The sequence below is a fragment of the Danio aesculapii genome, chromosome 2 (assembly GCF_903798145.1).
Source record: "Danio aesculapii chromosome 2, fDanAes4.1, whole genome shotgun sequence".
In the NCBI taxonomy this organism is placed as follows: Eukaryota; Metazoa; Chordata; class Actinopteri; order Cypriniformes; family Danionidae; genus Danio; species Danio aesculapii.
The window spans coordinates 22655934-22673551 of NC_079436.1; the positions used below are offsets into that span (position 1 = coordinate 22655934).

Below are 17618 nucleotides of genomic sequence, written 5' to 3' on the forward strand. Positions count from 1 at the left end.
GAGTTTCCCTAAACGAAACGGTGAAAGTAAACATTACCATGAAAATCTTAATAAAGGCATAAACATTAAGGCTGTTTATTTGCTGAAATTCGTATTAAAATCTGTTTTATTTGTATTGTGCAAGGTATATTTGTAAGGGTTTTGTGCATGTTATGTACATTGATGAAGAAAAAAGCAATAAATCATTGTATGAATGCTGTAATGTTTAAATAATTTTCCGTTAATAACATGTAAAGGTCATGTGACCATCAGAAAGAAAGCAGCATCTCATTTCTCACAGGACGAGTTGTCTGTTCTTGTGGTCTCCTGAGTTCTTCTGAGGTAACTTGGCAAGACCGGTCTCCACAAGACAGCAAATCCGCTCTCAGCATTCTTGGAATTAAGAAACAGCTAATTATTGCGAATACAAAATAATTTCTAATTATTTTCAAGCATTTTGAATATAGATAAACTAATGTCAACTTTGTGTCAGGCAAAACATACCATATATAAAGAATACCATGATTATCTGTTAAGAATCTGGCCAAAAATGTTTACAGCTATGTGTGTTACATAAGTTTTGATGTCTGCCCTTTCTTTTATGAATAAACCGATAATTGAAAAGTGCTATTTTATGAGAATAATTACTTTTGAGTCTTTTCCTACCTTTTCCTAAACTTCTATACACTTTTTTGCTCAGATTTGACTCAGTTGGTATTTCTGTGTGGAGTTTGCATGTTCTCACTTTGTTCGTGCTCTGGGTGCTCCAGTTTCCCCCCAAAGTCTAAAGACATGCACTACAGGTGAATTGAATAAACTAAAGTGGCCGTAGTGTATGTGTGTGAATGAGCGTGTATGGATGTTTCCCAGTGCTGGGTTGCAGCTAGAAGGGCATCCGCTGTATGCAACATATGCTGGGCAAGTTGGCGGTTCATTCCGCTGTGGCAACACCTGATGAATAAAGGGACTAAGCAGAAGGAAAATTAATAAATGAATAAATACATTTACAGCTCTGTGTGTGGATGCATGTGTGTGTGCACGTGTGTATCCAGCAGGGCTGTTCAGACCACCCTGAGGGACTGATGAAACATGTATAGGATTGAGTATAACACTCATTATATAACAGAAACGCTACAAGGTATAGTCCAAACGAGAAGAACAATGGACATACACTTGGGATAAGACATCTATTGTATACACAAGCAGCAAATCACTTAATACATTTACGAAGCAAGATATATTGGGAGCAACGTCTTCAGAGAGCTTGGTATCGGAATACACAAACAAGGTAACCTTAAATCAAGCTAAGGAAAATACTTTTGCTCTGGGATGCTAATGCTAATCTTTTGGCCTGAAAATACCACTCTTATTTGATATCAAACTGCTGAAAAAACCGCTTCATGGATATGAAAGTCCCGATACAGTACAAAACAGATATAGAAAAGTATAAATATGAACATCCTGTTGTTTATTTTAACAATCCTGAGTCTGCATGTTTGTATTACAGTACAATAAGGTAAACATTTCTTTGTGTATTTAAATCCTTTCTGACAACAGACTCTCCCGTGTTGCTATATCAAGAGACTATCATTCAGCTGTATACAATTAAACAAGAGGGATGTTTTTGTGTTTGAGTCAGAGTTGAGGATGTCAGAGAATCCATGTCAAAGAAATCTGCAGACAAATGGACTTGTCAGGGTATATTACATCCACCAAAGTTTCCAGGGCACTATGATCCAACACAAATATTAGGGCCATTGTCTGAAGGGACGTTCTACCAGAAACGTACATTTTCACTCATAAAAAAATGTAACAGGGCCTGACCTTGTCTTCCTCAAAAAATCATACAGTTCAATGATAGAATCCTTGATCACCGTCAACTTCTCCATCAAATGATGTCATTTCCTTGAGTCGTAGCCTTAAAGGTGTTTTGCACGCATTTTATGTTAAATATATTCCAGTCTGAAATATGGGGACAATTGTAAATTTATTTGTATTATATTTTTGTAGTATTTATTTATCAAATTTATTTATAATTTCATGTTTTTAGTCAATTGATGTGCATGATAACTTAAACTTTGCTATTGCTGAAGATTTTTTTCTAAATAACAGTTATTAGCATAACAAATCTATTAAAACTATAGGTTCAATTGGGCTGAGGACAAGGACAATGACAGGGTTTGTAAATTTGTAAAGTGTTTTTAATAAAGAAAAAACCTGAAAACCAAATGAATGACATATTCCTTTACAGAACAACTCACAGAAATCAACCATCAGTCCATTTTAGAAATGTTTGGGATGAAATAATTTTTATTCACTGTGTTTATGTTTTTATTTCAGGTACAGATAATGTACGTTTCTGATAGAATGTCCCCTAGAATGTAATTGTAATTACAAGGTAATATAATTTTATTAAATGTTAAAACACAGCTATGAATCTACAAATGATGCTGTCTCTCCCTGCATTTTCTTACCCAACAAATCAAAGCCAGTAGATAAAATCATTCTCCTTATTTATGCTTTATATGTATTACTGCATTTACAGTTTTTGATACAATAAACGACCAGGTTCAATATGCTTCTACTTTATTACTGTGTATACGATTTTTAATACTATAATAAACGGTTAGGTTTAATATATATGCTTCTAAACTAAATCACTGTATACAGGATTTTAATAGGCTACAATACATTTCCTTCTATACATTTCGTCTATAATTGTATATATTTAGTCTAACGTAGGAAGTAATTTATGTTTAATGTATTTTGTCTTACTATATGTGCATAAAGGGTTTGCAACATTTTGCTTAAAACCTTCCTGTCAATTATTATTCACATCATGTACTCACTTGTACACATACGGAAAGCTAAGTCTAGACGCAGTCTACAAGTATCTACAAAAGACACAAAAGGCGTTTAAAGTACATAAGAGATGTGTTGCACTTAGACATGCAAACATTGGTGCACGGATGCGTGGCCTGCGGTTTGGTGCGCGAGCAGAGTTTACGAGGGACGTTTCCGTAAACACAGTAGTGATATCAGACGGGCGTATCGCCGACTCTGCGCATGCGCACTGAGCCGGAGAATTGACATCGCGGAGCAGTACTGCAATATCCATCGATTCGCGACCGAAGATTATCCATCTGCATTCTTGCAAGACTGGTGCCACCTGTACATATTAATCCATAACAACTGTGTCATTAAAGCAATCATGTCCATGGGAAGTGACTTTGGGAACCCTTTACGGAAATTCAAACTTGTTTTTTTAGGGGAGCAAAGCGGTGAGTATTTGGGTTTGCCACGACTGGGTTTAGACGAACCCATTAACCTTTCAACACATGCATGAAGTACATTAGTATGTTGTCGAGCCGTCTTGTGTTTGTGTTTGTTCGTGGTGTTATTTCAAGCGATGTTAACGCTCCCCGTCAAACAAATCGGTTGCATATGTTTAATTTTTGATTAGTCATGGAAATGTATAGCTATGCCGCGTCATTACACTACCGAACACCCATCTGTGAATATAACGTCATATAATCGTTATTTCAACAACTCTGTTGTGGTTGTCACTTGCATTTGCCAGTGGAGGCAGGAGGTCTGATAATATTATTGATCGCTCTTCTTCTAGCGCATTGTAAATCACTCAAAACGAATGATATATGTAAAGCTATTCAATCGAAAGAGATTAAAATAGCTTTATTTATATGCGCCTTTCTGTAAACATCCAGTGATTCAGTGTGTCACGAAACAGAAAGGCGCAGAGGCTTTGCATTTCCCGTGTGTCTACTGGAGACACACCCAGGTTGGCAGTCAGTGTCTGTGGGATTCTTCAGCCGAGCAAAAATAAAAACCTCACGCATCATTCCCTGAGCATTCGTAAGATCAGTCTAGAAACGGCAATGGATATCGTGGTTTGTTCATTTTGCTGGATGATGGTCTTATGTGTGGCACTGTCGTTGTTTGTGAAGACGTAATCAGACGGACATTTGAGATCATGTCTGTCATTTGGTGACTGGACATGCAAACGTGGAATATAATAACACTAAACATGGCGTCACCGTAAAGTTCACGTGTACTGGAGATATATTTCGTCTGGAGTATGCATGTATTGACTGTACATTTCATAGTAATACTTATAGCTTTTAATACAGTGGTTATGTCTTGACCATTCAAGGTTTGTTTGTATAGAAAAAATGGAGAGCCAGTTAGTAAGAGGGGCCTTAATACAATATAACAGTGTTACATTTGTGATTTTACTAATTTTTAATTAAATTTAAGACGATATTGCTTAAATTACCTATTTTCTCCATCAGCACACACCTTCATCCAACTGAAATCATAAAACCATTGCTAATGACAAATGGTCGTGTGGAGGATATCTGCTTAAAAATATTTCTCGCACAAAATAAATAAATAGTAAATAATGTCAGTCTTTTCTTGATTTGTGAAACCCAAAATGAGACGTTAGAATGGCAGCTTCACTCTTTATCCACCTTTTTTTTTTCCACATAATGACTAAAGAAATGAAGACATACAGGTTTGGAGCAATATGCGAATGAGGAAGCGAGGACAGTTTAAGTGAACTGTCCCTTTTAAAGTCAGAAGACCACTTGTGTTCTGCTGTCCATGGTACTGAAGTTCACTGCTGGTCAGATTTGTATGATCTTGTTTCAAGACATCAGCAGAGCAACCATCGTCCTTTCAGTGAAGCCGCAGAAGAAAGGCACTATTATTCCCTCTCGTTCTATGAGCTCCAGCATAACTATCAGCATTGTGGCAATTGATGATTTTAGTATCTTGCCTCAGCCTGACAAACAGGCCCGACCAGACCGACCTGAACAGAGCAGTCCTCTAGTGTATAAAATGTGTCCTCAAAAATTTTGCTGTCACAGTGACTTCATGCACTGCTGCATTTTTCACATCAGTAAATGACAGTGAACTCCATTGACATTCCCTGTGTGATGTGGTCCCGTAAGAAAACATGCTGCTTTATGAAGGACGCAAGTTAAGATGGTGCTTTGTTTTGAGGATATTTTGCAGTATGGTCGAGTAATTCAATTATTCATTCATTAATTTTCCTATGGCTTAGTCCCTTCCCTGCAGGCACAGGATGTCAACATGATGTCATATTGACATTGTACCCCAACGTACCCCAACATCATGGGGACTTTGGATTTTTTTTGGAAAGGAAAATCGGGTTGACGATTTTCCTTTCAGAACCCAACATCAGGCGGACACCATTGTCTAATGTCCAACCTAAAATCAACCTAAAATCAACCAAATATCAATGTCAAATCATGTTATACCTTGACGTTGTGTGGATGTTACCACTACGACATCTATCAGACGTTGGATTTTGGTCACTTTCCAACACAACCTAAAATCATCCAAATATCAACGTTATTGGACGTCAAAATAACGTTGTGCTTAGACGCTGCCTAGACGTTGAATTTTGGTCACCTGACGTCATGACCTAAATCTAACCGAATATTAACCTCTTATGTTGTGTGCTTGCTGGGTTTATTCATCAAGTCCCAACTTATCCAGCATATGTTTTACACAGCCGATGCCCTTCCAGCTGCAACCCAGTACTGGGAAAAGTAATTCAATTATTACTGTAGATCCTAATGTTTAGGGTTGTGTCAGGACAAACAAGTCATTAGTCACTTCAGTGCATGTGATTTCCTGTTTTGTTTTGGTTTATTTTACAGTTGGGAAGACATCGCTGATAACAAGGTTCATGTATGACAGTTTTGACAACACTTATCAGGTATAATATTGTATTTCAGTGCAGACGCTATGTAGTTTTTCCGATATGGTTGTTCATTTTTTTAATCTTACATTGAATCATTTTACCATTACAGGCAACTATTGGCATTGACTTTTTATCAAAAACCATGTATCTGGAGGACCGAACTGTAAGACGCCCTTAAACTAATCAAATTCAGCTGCATTGTGTTTAATTTACAGTACATGTCTGCAGTTATTAAAATGTCTTGTGTATTTTTGCAGGTGAGGTTACAGCTATGGGACACTGCAGGGCAGGAGCGTTTTAGGAGTCTTATCCCGAGCTACATTAGAGACTCCACAGTGGCTGTGGTGGTGTATGATATCACAAGTGAGCCACACACACACACACACACACACACACACAACATAAAACCAACTGCTTTTATGTTTCAGTTGTGTAAATGTGCATTTAACAAAACGCCTCAGGCTCCAATTAGAATTTTCCTTCTCTTCCCCCAGATATCAATTCATTCCAGCTAACCTCTAAATGGATTGATGATGTCAGAACAGAGAGGGGAAGTGATGTCATTATCATGCTGGTGGGCAATAAAACAGATCTAGAGGAAAAGAGGTGGAGTCATTTGTAATATTAACATAATATTTTTTGTATTTTTTTTAAGTTATACAATAAGTTCACACTAAATTGTAACACATAATGGGGGTATTTGCTCTGATAGGCAAATCACTATAGAGGAGGGGGAGCAGCGGGCCAAGGAGCTGAATGTGATGTTTATCGAGACTAGTGCAAAGACCGGCAGTAATGTTAAACAGGTGAGTCTAAGAGCGCTACATTGTCGGTTCGATGGCAAATGGACTTGATCCAATAGAGTAATTTAATCGAGCTCGTGCCCTGAAACATGACACATGGAAAGCTCTAAAAAGATTTGATTTAGCCACTGAGCTGTTGCCCATAGGGCTTTACCATTACTCTGGAAAAAAAAAAGTCTCGGTCTGATTTTATTTTCCCTCTGTTTGGTTTAACAGTTGTTTCGGCGAGTGGCCGCTGCTTTGCCTGGAATGGAAAGCTTGGATGATAATAACAAAGAAGGAAGTATCCTTTACTGCTTGATACTTAAAAGCACACACTGCTATAAACACACTGCTATATACATTTCTGGAGAGCGCCAAATACGTCCCAGGAGCTACTTTTTTAGCAGTTTTTGTTTTCGCAAAATCCCCCAGAGACCACTGTGTACGCTTTTGAGATCTTAAATTTTTCTCTTGAGTGCCATTCTAGCGCGCTGTTCTTGCGTAAATCCATCAGAGGCTGCTGTCGACTGAGTAACTGACTAAATGACTGACTGATCGATCGACTGACCCACCCTTCTCCTTCCCTAAACCAACCAATAGTGTTTTCAAAAGCACCAATTGACCTGCCCACCCCCTTCCCTAAACCCAATCGACAGTTTTTAAAAGCAATCCAGAAAAAGAAAAGCTCTTGCCTGATTTTTACCACATTTTCAGATTTTACCACATTCTCAACCTGTTATTTACTTGTTTATTTTAATTTTTGTTTTCTGCTTTTGTCTTACCCACTTTCTGGAATCGTTCCTCGCCGGACTAAGCCTTCATTTTAAAGACGAAATGCAGCCTTACAGTACGTACTTCTGGCTATATAATTTACGATCTCCAGAAGTGTATATAGGGCTACGCTTTCAGAATGAGTCTATGTTGCTTAAAAGAGATATTGTATGTGTTATTTTCCAAGATATGTCCAAACTTAGTATGCAGAGACAAAAGCAAGCCATTTTACAATAAGGTTATATTTGTCAACCTTAGTTGAAATGAACTAACAATCATCAATACATGTGCAGTATTTATCAGTATTCGTTTCAATGTTTGGAAATACATTAAAGGCTGCTTAAACTATATATTTTTATACTAGTCAAATCCCTAGTTGTCAGCATTGGTTAATGTATGAACGAACAATCAAAATTAGCAATGTGAAAATACATTGATCAGTAGTTTATGTTATTAAACAGAAATGAAGTACAGTATATGTGCTGTATCTGAAATTGTTTAGTTTGATAAGATTTTACTTTTACTACATTATATTCTAAAATTGTAAAATATTGCTCCATTAGTACATTTTACTAAATATGTTGTTTCTCGTTGTTTCTCGTTATTTTGAACTGGAGAAATCGTCACCCACTTAAAGACATGATTGAAGTAAATACATGATTGAAGATTCATCAACAAGCTGATTCTTTTCAGTTAACCTGTTAATTCAGTTAACAGATTACACAAACAATTATTTTATGAGTCATCCTATTGCATTTATTTTAAAGTTAACAGCTCACTGATTCAAATAACCCAGTCAGAATGAGTCTCCATTTAACAATTCATCTATCCAAATGATCTGATGAGTGAGTCTGTAGTTAATATTTCACTAATTCAAACTATTTACTCACTCTCTCTAGTTAACAATTCACTCATTCAAATGATTCAGCCAGAGTGAGTCTCCATTTAACAAATCAATGATTCAAATGAACCAGCCTGAGTGAGCCTCCAGCTAATAAATTTTCTGCTTCATATGATCCGGTCAGAGCAAGTCTCAACAATTCACAGATTCAGAATAAATGTTAATTGAGTCTCTAGCTAACAATTCACTCATTCAAAAGATTTGGTCAGAGTGAGTCTCCAGTTAACAAATGATCCGCTTCATATGATTTGGTTAGAGTGAGTCTCTTGTTAATAATTCACTCATTCGAATGATCTTGGATGAATGTGTTTCCAATTAACGATTCACTGCTCTAAATATTCTGGTCAGAGAATCTTCAGTTCTCGACTCACTATTTCAAATGATTCATTCAGAACAAGTCTTCAGTTAATGACTTACAGATTTAAACTGTCTAGTCAAGGCGAGTCTCCAGTTAACAATTCACTCATACAAATGATTCGGCCAGAGTGAGTCTCCATTTAACAAATCAATGATTCAAATGAACCAGCCAGAATGAGCCTCCAGTTAATAAATTGTCTGCTTCATGTGATCTGGTCAGAGCAAGTCTCCAGTTAACAATTCACACATACAAAATATCTGTTGATTGAGTCTTTAGTTCAGAGGTGCTCAAACATTTTCTTATGAAGGGTCAAAAACCAAGCTTGGTTAAGAGTTGTGGGCTGAAGGTAAATATAGCATACAGTATTACATTAAAGTTGCAATAATTTTCTAATTTATTTCATAATACTTAAAAATAAATAGCAAACATTACTTTAATCATATTACCTAATAATTATATCTTATAATAAATGTATTACAATAAAAAAAAAATCATGTTGTAACACAATGGAGTTCAATGCTGTATACAGTAGTCAAGTTGTCGATGTCTGTCCATTGTTCTCAATCTGTCAAGTTACTGTATTTACGAATAAAGCAAAAAAACTCATTCATCTACAACATTTAATTTCAGTTAGCTTGTTTTGTAGCTTACCAATAAAATCAATATCTGTTAAATCTATATAAATTAATAAATACCTGCCGTTCTCCCTCTCCTCTCAGATGGGCTAAATCAAAGGTTACCATGGGCCAATTTTGGCCCACGGGCCCTAGTTTGGGCATCTCTGCTATAGTTAATATCTTACTCATTCATATGCTCTGGTCAGAATGTGTTTCCAGTTAATTATTCATTGCTTCAAATGATCTGATCAGAGTGAGTCTCTAGTTAACAAATCACTGATTCAAATGATCCCAATAATAGTTTTAATGGGAACCAATATTGATAAAGCTCCCCTTTGAATTTTTTTTTCACTTTTTAAATATTTCCCAAATTATGTTTAACAGAGCAAGGAAATATAATATTTGATAATATTTTTTCTTCTCGAGAAAGTCTTGTTTGCTTTATTTAGGCTAGAATAAAAGCAGTTTTTAATTTTTTTTTAACCATTTTAAGCCCATTGGTCAAAATTATTAGCCCCTTTAAGCTAGAATTTTTTTGATAGTCTACAGAACAAACCATCATTATAAAATAACTTGCCTAATTACCCTAACCTGCCTAGTTAACCGAAGTAACCTAGTTAAGCCTTTAAATGTCACATCAAGCTGTGTAGAAGTGTCTTGAAGAATATCTAGTCAAATATTATTTACTGTCATCATGGCAAAGATCAAATAAATCAGTTATTAGAAATGAGTTATAAAACTATTATGTTTAAAAATGTGTTGAAAAAATCTGCTCTCCGTTAAACAGAAATTGGGAAAAAAAATAAACAGGGGCTAATAATTCAGGGGGGTTAATAATTCACAATTCAACTGTATTCAACTGTATGTTATTTAATGATAAACACTGTACACAATTTTTCTGATTTCCTTGACACACAACTCTCTCCCAGTGATTGACATTAAGCTGGACAAACAGCCGGATCCTCCGGCCACTGAAAGCGGCTGCTCCTGTTAGTAGAAAGTGGTCTGGACCTTCATTAACACCACACGCTTGTTCTGTTGCTTCCTATGGGTCCACGTCCAGTTGAACTTTATGATCGGATATAGGCTTTTTACATCTCTCTGAATGGGTCTAAAATTATACTCCTCAGTTGCAAGAACAACAAAAAAAAAGTCAACACTGTCTGTTCAATTGCCAAAATAATATCATAAGTAAATCAAAGTGACTATAGCTTACAGAATCATATAAGACGGGAAGTGGCATGTGTACCATCTTCGGACAAAAAAACAAACAAACATTCAGAGTGAGTTATCGGTTGTTATGTTTTGTATTTTTGTACATTACAAAAAAAAGCACTAAATGATGCCTTCACAAAAAAATATGTTTAAGATTTGAGGCGGACGGCAGAGTAACTGTCTTTCGTCTATAGCATGCATGTGAGACAACTTTTAGAATCTGTCATGTCCTTTTGGTCCAAACACATTAATAATAATGAAATCTCCGAATTAATGATAAAACTAAAAGGCTAAAAAAAAAAAAAAGAAGAGAGAAGTCTGTTTAAAGTCTTAGTGTGGGTCTGTGTATACGGTACATCCTACATGCTAATCCAGTACCGGCCTCCACCAGAGGTGTGTGTATTAACCCGGCTAACCTTTAAAAGTGCCGCGGCACTGTTGCAAAGTACCAATGGATTTTCCTGCTAGCTTCATGTATACACTTAAGATCCGCCAGGCGGTACTGTATTGTATATAGTATTTATATTATTGTGAACATTCATCATTTAGTGGTGGTTTATGTTTACCTGTACAAACGTTTCTGTTTCCTTCTTCTTATTTTTTTTAATACGACAAGGGCTTCACTTTTATTTTCTCGATCTCACCTGTAGCCATACACTGGTAGTATTACTTATGATTTGGGCATTTTGCTGTTGCCTTATACGGTTTCGCTCATCCATTATCATTCCTGATGTAACCCTATAGATATGTGGGTTGATTTAACTATTTTTTTTTCAATATTATATTATATATATTATTTTTATTTGCATCCAGTTAGAAGGAGATCATTCGTTTGAGCAAGAAAGACAAGTTTTGAGCCTTAGGAAACAACAGATTTTCATTTCAAATACATGCACTTTGTTCTAGGTTATGACAAGGAAACGTATGGTTCACCACATCCTGAAGTAAGGAATGAGACATATGATTGTCGTATCCACGTCATATATGCTGTGTAGTGAAGCTCTCATAGTCTCCCGCACATGTCGAATGGATGTGTAGATTAAGATTGAAAACGTTAGCTGTAAGTGAACACTTTCATCTCAGAGAATCCCGAAACACCAAGACCTTTTTATTAAAACAGCACTGAGCTGAGAGAATGTACCCGCCTGAAGTCCACTTCTGCTTTTATTGCAACAGTACGTTCAAGAAAAGTGAGTTGTTTACAAACCTCTGGAGAAACATAGTATCTTTAATATTTAAAGTTTTATTTGTCGTTTTACTTTTGAATTGTTTACATAAATGCACTGATTAACACCACTGATTGTATAGAGATTCATTTAGGATATATTAGGTATTTATAATATATTTAACGTTAGTGCGAGTTTCTTTCCGGTGCCAATAACTCTATTAATTCAAAGAAAACTGGACATGAGGAATAACTGTGACTGAATTGTTTGGTGTTGGAAGAGAGCCGCTGATATTCATTGCGGGGAGGTTTTGCATTGACGGGGCACGAAGTATGTCATCTTTCACATTTCTCAAGCCTCTGTTTAGCCTTTGCTTTGTCAACTTTCACTTTTTGTACACTAGTTGTGCCTTCTGTTATTGTGGCATCACAATGCAAAGCTTTCATTGTACGGCTACCTTGAGAACACATACGTTATTGAAAGGTGGTCACAGACCGGTCGGCCAGACAGCTGACGGATTTATGATGTTGATTGGTGATTAAATAGTCGTGTTCACGCCATCTAGCCAGTTCACAGCGGTCCGAGTTGCAGAAGAGGAAGGTTGTGTGTAAGAACAGGAAGTCGCCGCTGATTGCGGGAAGGGATTGAATCTGTCAAAGTTGTTGCCATAGGGTTGTGTAGAGCAGTGTAGTTGGCTCTTTATTCACTCTGTAAGGACATTTATGAGCATGACATCTGTCTGAAAAAAAAATCAATAAAATTCATGTCTTAATACCACACTGTGTACTAATGTTTATATGTGATATTAATATGTGATAATGCTTTTAGCTGTGTTTTTGTGTATGTCAGAATTCTTCTAAAATGCGTTTTTTAAAATCGAAGGAAAAAACTCTTTGCCATACAAAGAAATCAAATACATGTCAATAAAGATCAAAATAGAGTTTTAGGTGAACAGTCATCGTAACCACCAGGAGTGCGTTTCCCAAACAACGACATAACTCACGGCTGAACTATCATAGTACGATGCATCATTTGGGAAAGGAACGATGTAGTGACGAGTGTTTCCTAAAACCCGTAGTTTCTCTGTCGCAGATCCATCGTTTGAACCACGTTAGTTATAACGTAAAACGCCCATAATGATGCTCTAAACGGGGTGGTAACTACTTCTTTAGAGAAGAACCCCATCATTTCTTTGTGCAAATGATATTGTTTTCCACACACACGTGTTTAAAATCCAATATTAGTTTTGGTAAAAACATGCACTTGTTTTCCATATTAATTGAAATCTATGTAAATGGCACATATAGGACCTATGTTTCCTTTACAAATATTATTGAGAACATTACATATTCTATTCTAAAACATGAAATCATTTACAAAAGCTAACACAATATCATATATAAATCATATAAATAAATAAATAATGAGGCTATTTATTAAGAAATGAAATTTAATATTATTTATTAGGAAATGAAGAAAAACCTACTTAAATACTAATATTAATAATGATGATGATGATTATTATTATTATTAATATTATTATTAAGTAGGATATTGTTTATAATTTTTTTTAAATATGTACTTTTACAATTTGACTCATGCAAACCACTGCAGAAATGTTCTCACCAACAGGCCCATGTCATAAACAGTACAGTACTTAATAAATAGCCTACTATAAATTAAAAGCATTAACGTATGCTATATATTTTGTTTTCACAAGCTTTGGAGATGTAACATAAATTCCGCGTTTAAATAATAGGTCTACTTTAGCTTTCATCATGAGCCATGGCTGTGTTCAAAATGACATCAATGTTTTCAAAGTGCACTGTGAAGGGAGTGCAATTGTAAACATGAAGTTTAAAAATACTTTGAAAGCAAATTACACCTAAGAGAGATGACCTTAATGTTTTTTTTTTTAATAATTCCAAGTTTAAATGTTAGAATGTTCTAAATGAATAAGGCATAGAGCAGATAACTGGGAATAGAACAAAGCCAGGAACTATGTTTCTGACTACAGCTCCAGAGGTGTAGTTGAAAGCATACAAGTTTGCGACTCAGTTAGCAAATGTTCTATAAAACGATGGATTTGGGAAACGCCAAATCAACAAACTATGTTTGTAACTTGCGACCTTAGTTGGCTAACAATGGTTTTCGGAAACGCACCACCGGGTCGACCATTTATCCATAGGCTATCATTATTATTTTAATTGCTTATTACTATTTATCAGAGTTGTGTCAGTAAATTATCTAATGCAAGTGTGTACCTTGAAGGGTTGGTTAAAAAAGGTCCCTAAACCAAAACACAACAACTCTCAAACAAAACCAAACCTGGCTCTCTTATTAAAGGGATCATACCATTATCAATATTAACAGGGTCAGCCATCCTGTAAACAAATACATTCCAACAATTACAAAATCATTTGACACAATTAAATGACCATTTATAAATCATATTTACAACTTCAACTTCTCAATTTAAAAGGCAAACATAACAAAAAATACACAAATACAGAGAGTTTATCAAATTAACCCGAGCACCGGGAATCTCATTTAAACACATTCATTATGTAGGCTAATTTTGTTTACTCAACACAGCTATACCATACAAACATTCCAGCCTGATCTCATGAAGAAACGTAACTATTTGACGTTTTGTCAGTTTAGTGGCTAATTCGTACGAATTCGTATGAGTTCAGATTTTAAAAAGGAGGCGAGGCTCCCAACCCCACCCCTAAACCCAACCATCATTGGGGGATTTAGCAAATCGTACTAAATTGTACGAATGAGATGGTACGAATTCAAATGAATTAGCCACTAAATCAAAAAGTTACGAATTGTCATAAGATTCAACGTTCACATGCAATATGCAAACTCAAAAATGTCTCCTGCCCCAGCCAAGACTCAAACCATTGACCTTCTTGCTGTGAGGCGATAATGCTAATCACTAACATACCATGCTGCCCAACGTTTAGACTGCCTTTAATCACCACCAAATTCTTGAAGACTTAATAGGCAATTTTAATTTTAAACAAACATTTGCACATGTTAATCTGGCCTATGAGATATTGACTGAATATTTATAGGCCCTTTGTTCGTTAACACCGTACAGGAAGACTTTGTAAAACATTAATGTAAACAAACTCAAGAACTACAAAAATTATTTAAAAACATCATTTCATAGTTTATGCCTAATAATTAGTCAAAAGTCATGATTGTTTTAGTACGCTCAGATAATATTTAGGCATAATAATTAAGATTCATGTATTCTGCAAATAAATTTCCTTCCATTTGGATTACACTAATGGTCAAAAGTTTAGGGTCAATTTTAATTTTTTTTTATGTCTTTTTTTAAGAAAATTATTCTGTTCATCAAGGCGGCATTTATTAAATAAAAAAAAAAAACAATTAATTGTTAAATATTTATTAAAATATTAAATAACTGCTTTCTTGTTGTATGTAGTTTCAAATGAAGTTATTACTTCAGTCATTGCTGCTTGTATAACTATTACATTAGTAATAATAATAATATTAATAACAATAATTATTATAAGAGGGATTTCTGAAGGAGGCTGCACAGTGGCGCACGTTCATCTCACAGCAGGAAGGTCAGTGGTTAGAGCCTCAGCTGGGTCAGTTGACGTTTCTGTGTGGAGTTTGTATGTTCTCCCCATGTTTACGTGGGTTTTCTCCGGGTGCTCCGGAGTCCAAAAACATGTGGTATAGGTGAACTGGGTTGGCTAAATTGTCTCCAATGTATGTGTGCGAATGAGTGTGTATGGATGTTTCCCAGTGATATGTTGCAGCTGGAAGGACATCCGCTGTGTAAAACATATGCTGGATAAGTTGGCGGTTCATTCTGCTGTGGCGACCCCAAATTAATAAAGGGTCTAAGCCGTAAAGAAGAATGAATGATTTCTGAAGGATCATGTGATTCTGAAGACTGGAGTAATGAAGCTGAAAATACATCATTAAAATCACTGGAATAAATAATCTTTTTAAAATAATAAACTATATTTGAACAGCTATTTTATAGTGCAATAACATTTCACAATTTTACTATTTGTTCTGTATTTTTGATTAAATAAATGCAGTCTTGGTGAGCAGGAGAAGCTCATTTTAAAACATTTAAAAATCCTACTGACCCCAAACTTTTGACCAGTAATGTACATACTTTTCATAATTATATTTAATTTAATTCATAATAAACTTTATATGATTGATATTTGTTAGTTAAACATAAATGAAACCAATAAAAACAATATTTATGTAATAATATTATTAAATCCAATGTGTTTTAAAAACTGGGTCAATTATGCCCCTGGATATTAAGTAAACCAATCTCATAGAAATTAACTAATTAAATCTGGCTTTTCTACAGATAGATGTATTTATAGAATATTCATATCTTTTAACTGATTAAATCTAATAGTATTTGATTTTAACAGATTTAGACTGACTATAAAAAATCTGAGAACATACATTAAAAAAATGACAAATAAAATCAAAAGGTTACAAACAGTTAATGATAAACTTCATATTGATTCATTTTTTTGAATGTAAATAGAGTTAATAATAATAATAATAATATAATAATAATAATAATAATACAATTTTTAAAATTCTTGCTGTGTTTGTAAACTAACATTACATAGTAACCATAATAAATGAGATTTTTTCTGACTGTTGACTAAAATATACTAATGAGACCTGATTGTAAAGTGTTACATGCTGCAGTTTATAATACTTTTGCAATCAAATCTTTTTTAAACATTTATATACAGTGAAGAAATTCATTTTTTATTATTAAATCTGTTAAACGTATTTAAAAAATGCAGCTTAAGTCAATATTGTAGTAATACAATATCATTAAAAAAGCTTCAGCAATTAAAGAACATTTGGTACCATATTTTCAAGCAGCAATTTAGTATAAATAATGTTAACAACTTGAGGTATACAAGGGACACACAAAAGGGGCACACGCAGACAAGCTAAAAACATGCCATGAAAAAGTGTTTTGATTCTTTATCATTGCAGTGGAAATAGCTCAGGTTTCATCCTAAATCTTACTCTGTGTCCAAAATAAATCTTGCAGGTTAGAATCACAATAAGGGTTAGTAAATGATGATACTTTAATATTTTGGATGCACTCTTCATCTTATTCTCCTGTCTCATTTTTTCATGAAGATTTAAGACAATGTTATGTTCTTGATTTTATTTAAAGCTAAAATAAATTGCAGCTGAAGCGTGCTGGAAGATTTATTCCCACAAAACATTACAATTGCTGCATTAATACCTAATCCACCTCAAGTGCATTTCTTGCAGGGCACAGATACTGGGATTCCCCTTGGTATGGAAACTGTACTCCTCGGGAGAGACAGGTGACTAAAAGTAGATGCTCACATGATTGAGAAATCGTTTTTGCCCAACTGTGGACTTTCCAAGCCGCACCGCACCAATGAGCAGAAATGCGGACAAGTGAGGGCCAGGTATTTTTGACCAACCTGTACAGTGTTTTAACTGTAAATTGAAATTCAATGTCATCACTTATCAGAGAAGGACTAAAGGTCTTGTGAATCGATGCACCCTGGAGGCCAAGACCACAAGAGCTCTTTATATCCAGCGGTCACACATAAGCCATGTCAATCACAGCAAATAAAAGGAACGCAGCATATAGATTACAACTATCTCTAGTCCTCATCACCAGCATCTGTTGTAAGTACCATGTTAATCTTTTATACTTTGTTTCCAATCAGACAAGAAAATCAATGTGTTCAGTTATCTCTAAAGGTTTCTTGATAGCTGATAGTGTTTAATCGTCTAGTTTAGGGGTCCGAGGTACTCGGGGGTCTGCACCAAAACTGATATTTACTGTTGATTACTCTTTGAATGTAAGAAAAACGGTAAAATCCAAAAACAACACTATATATGCTCATCATAAATGAGAACACTTTATTTTAAAAATGAATATTTTCATCCATTTCTCAGGGAATAAAGATAATATATTTTGGTGCATTTAAAAAAAACATTTATTAAACAGATAGATTTATTAAAATAATATTTTAGTCACCAAACAT

General features: G+C 35.0%; 1 protein-coding gene across 1 annotated transcript; it reads left to right on the plus strand.

Moving 5' to 3' along the window:
- Nucleotides 1-3037: 3037 nt before the first annotated feature.
- On the plus strand, nt 3038-12321 carry rab6bb (RAB6B, member RAS oncogene family b). Its single transcript, XM_056475019.1, has 8 exons — nt 3038-3260; nt 5688-5746; nt 5841-5894; nt 5989-6094; nt 6226-6337; nt 6444-6537; nt 6751-6817; nt 10093-12321. Exons 1-8 carry the CDS (start codon nt 3191-3193, stop codon nt 10155-10157), a joined length of 627 nt encoding a protein of 208 aa, XP_056330994.1. The 5' UTR covers nt 3038-3190; the 3' UTR covers nt 10158-12321.
- Nucleotides 12322-17618: the final 5297 nt, after the last annotated feature.

Coding starts and splice junctions, on each gene's coding strand:
- rab6bb (XM_056475019.1), top strand. CDS start 3,191: ATGTCCATGGGAAGTGACTTTGGGAACCCTTTACGGAAATTCAAACTT. Junction 5,747..5,840: donor GTTTTGACAACACTTATCAG/GTATAATATTGT, acceptor TTACCATTACAG/GCAACTATTGGCATTGACTT. Junction 6,095..6,225: donor GGTGGTGTATGATATCACAA/GTGAGCCACACA, acceptor CTCTTCCCCCAG/ATATCAATTCATTCCAGCTA.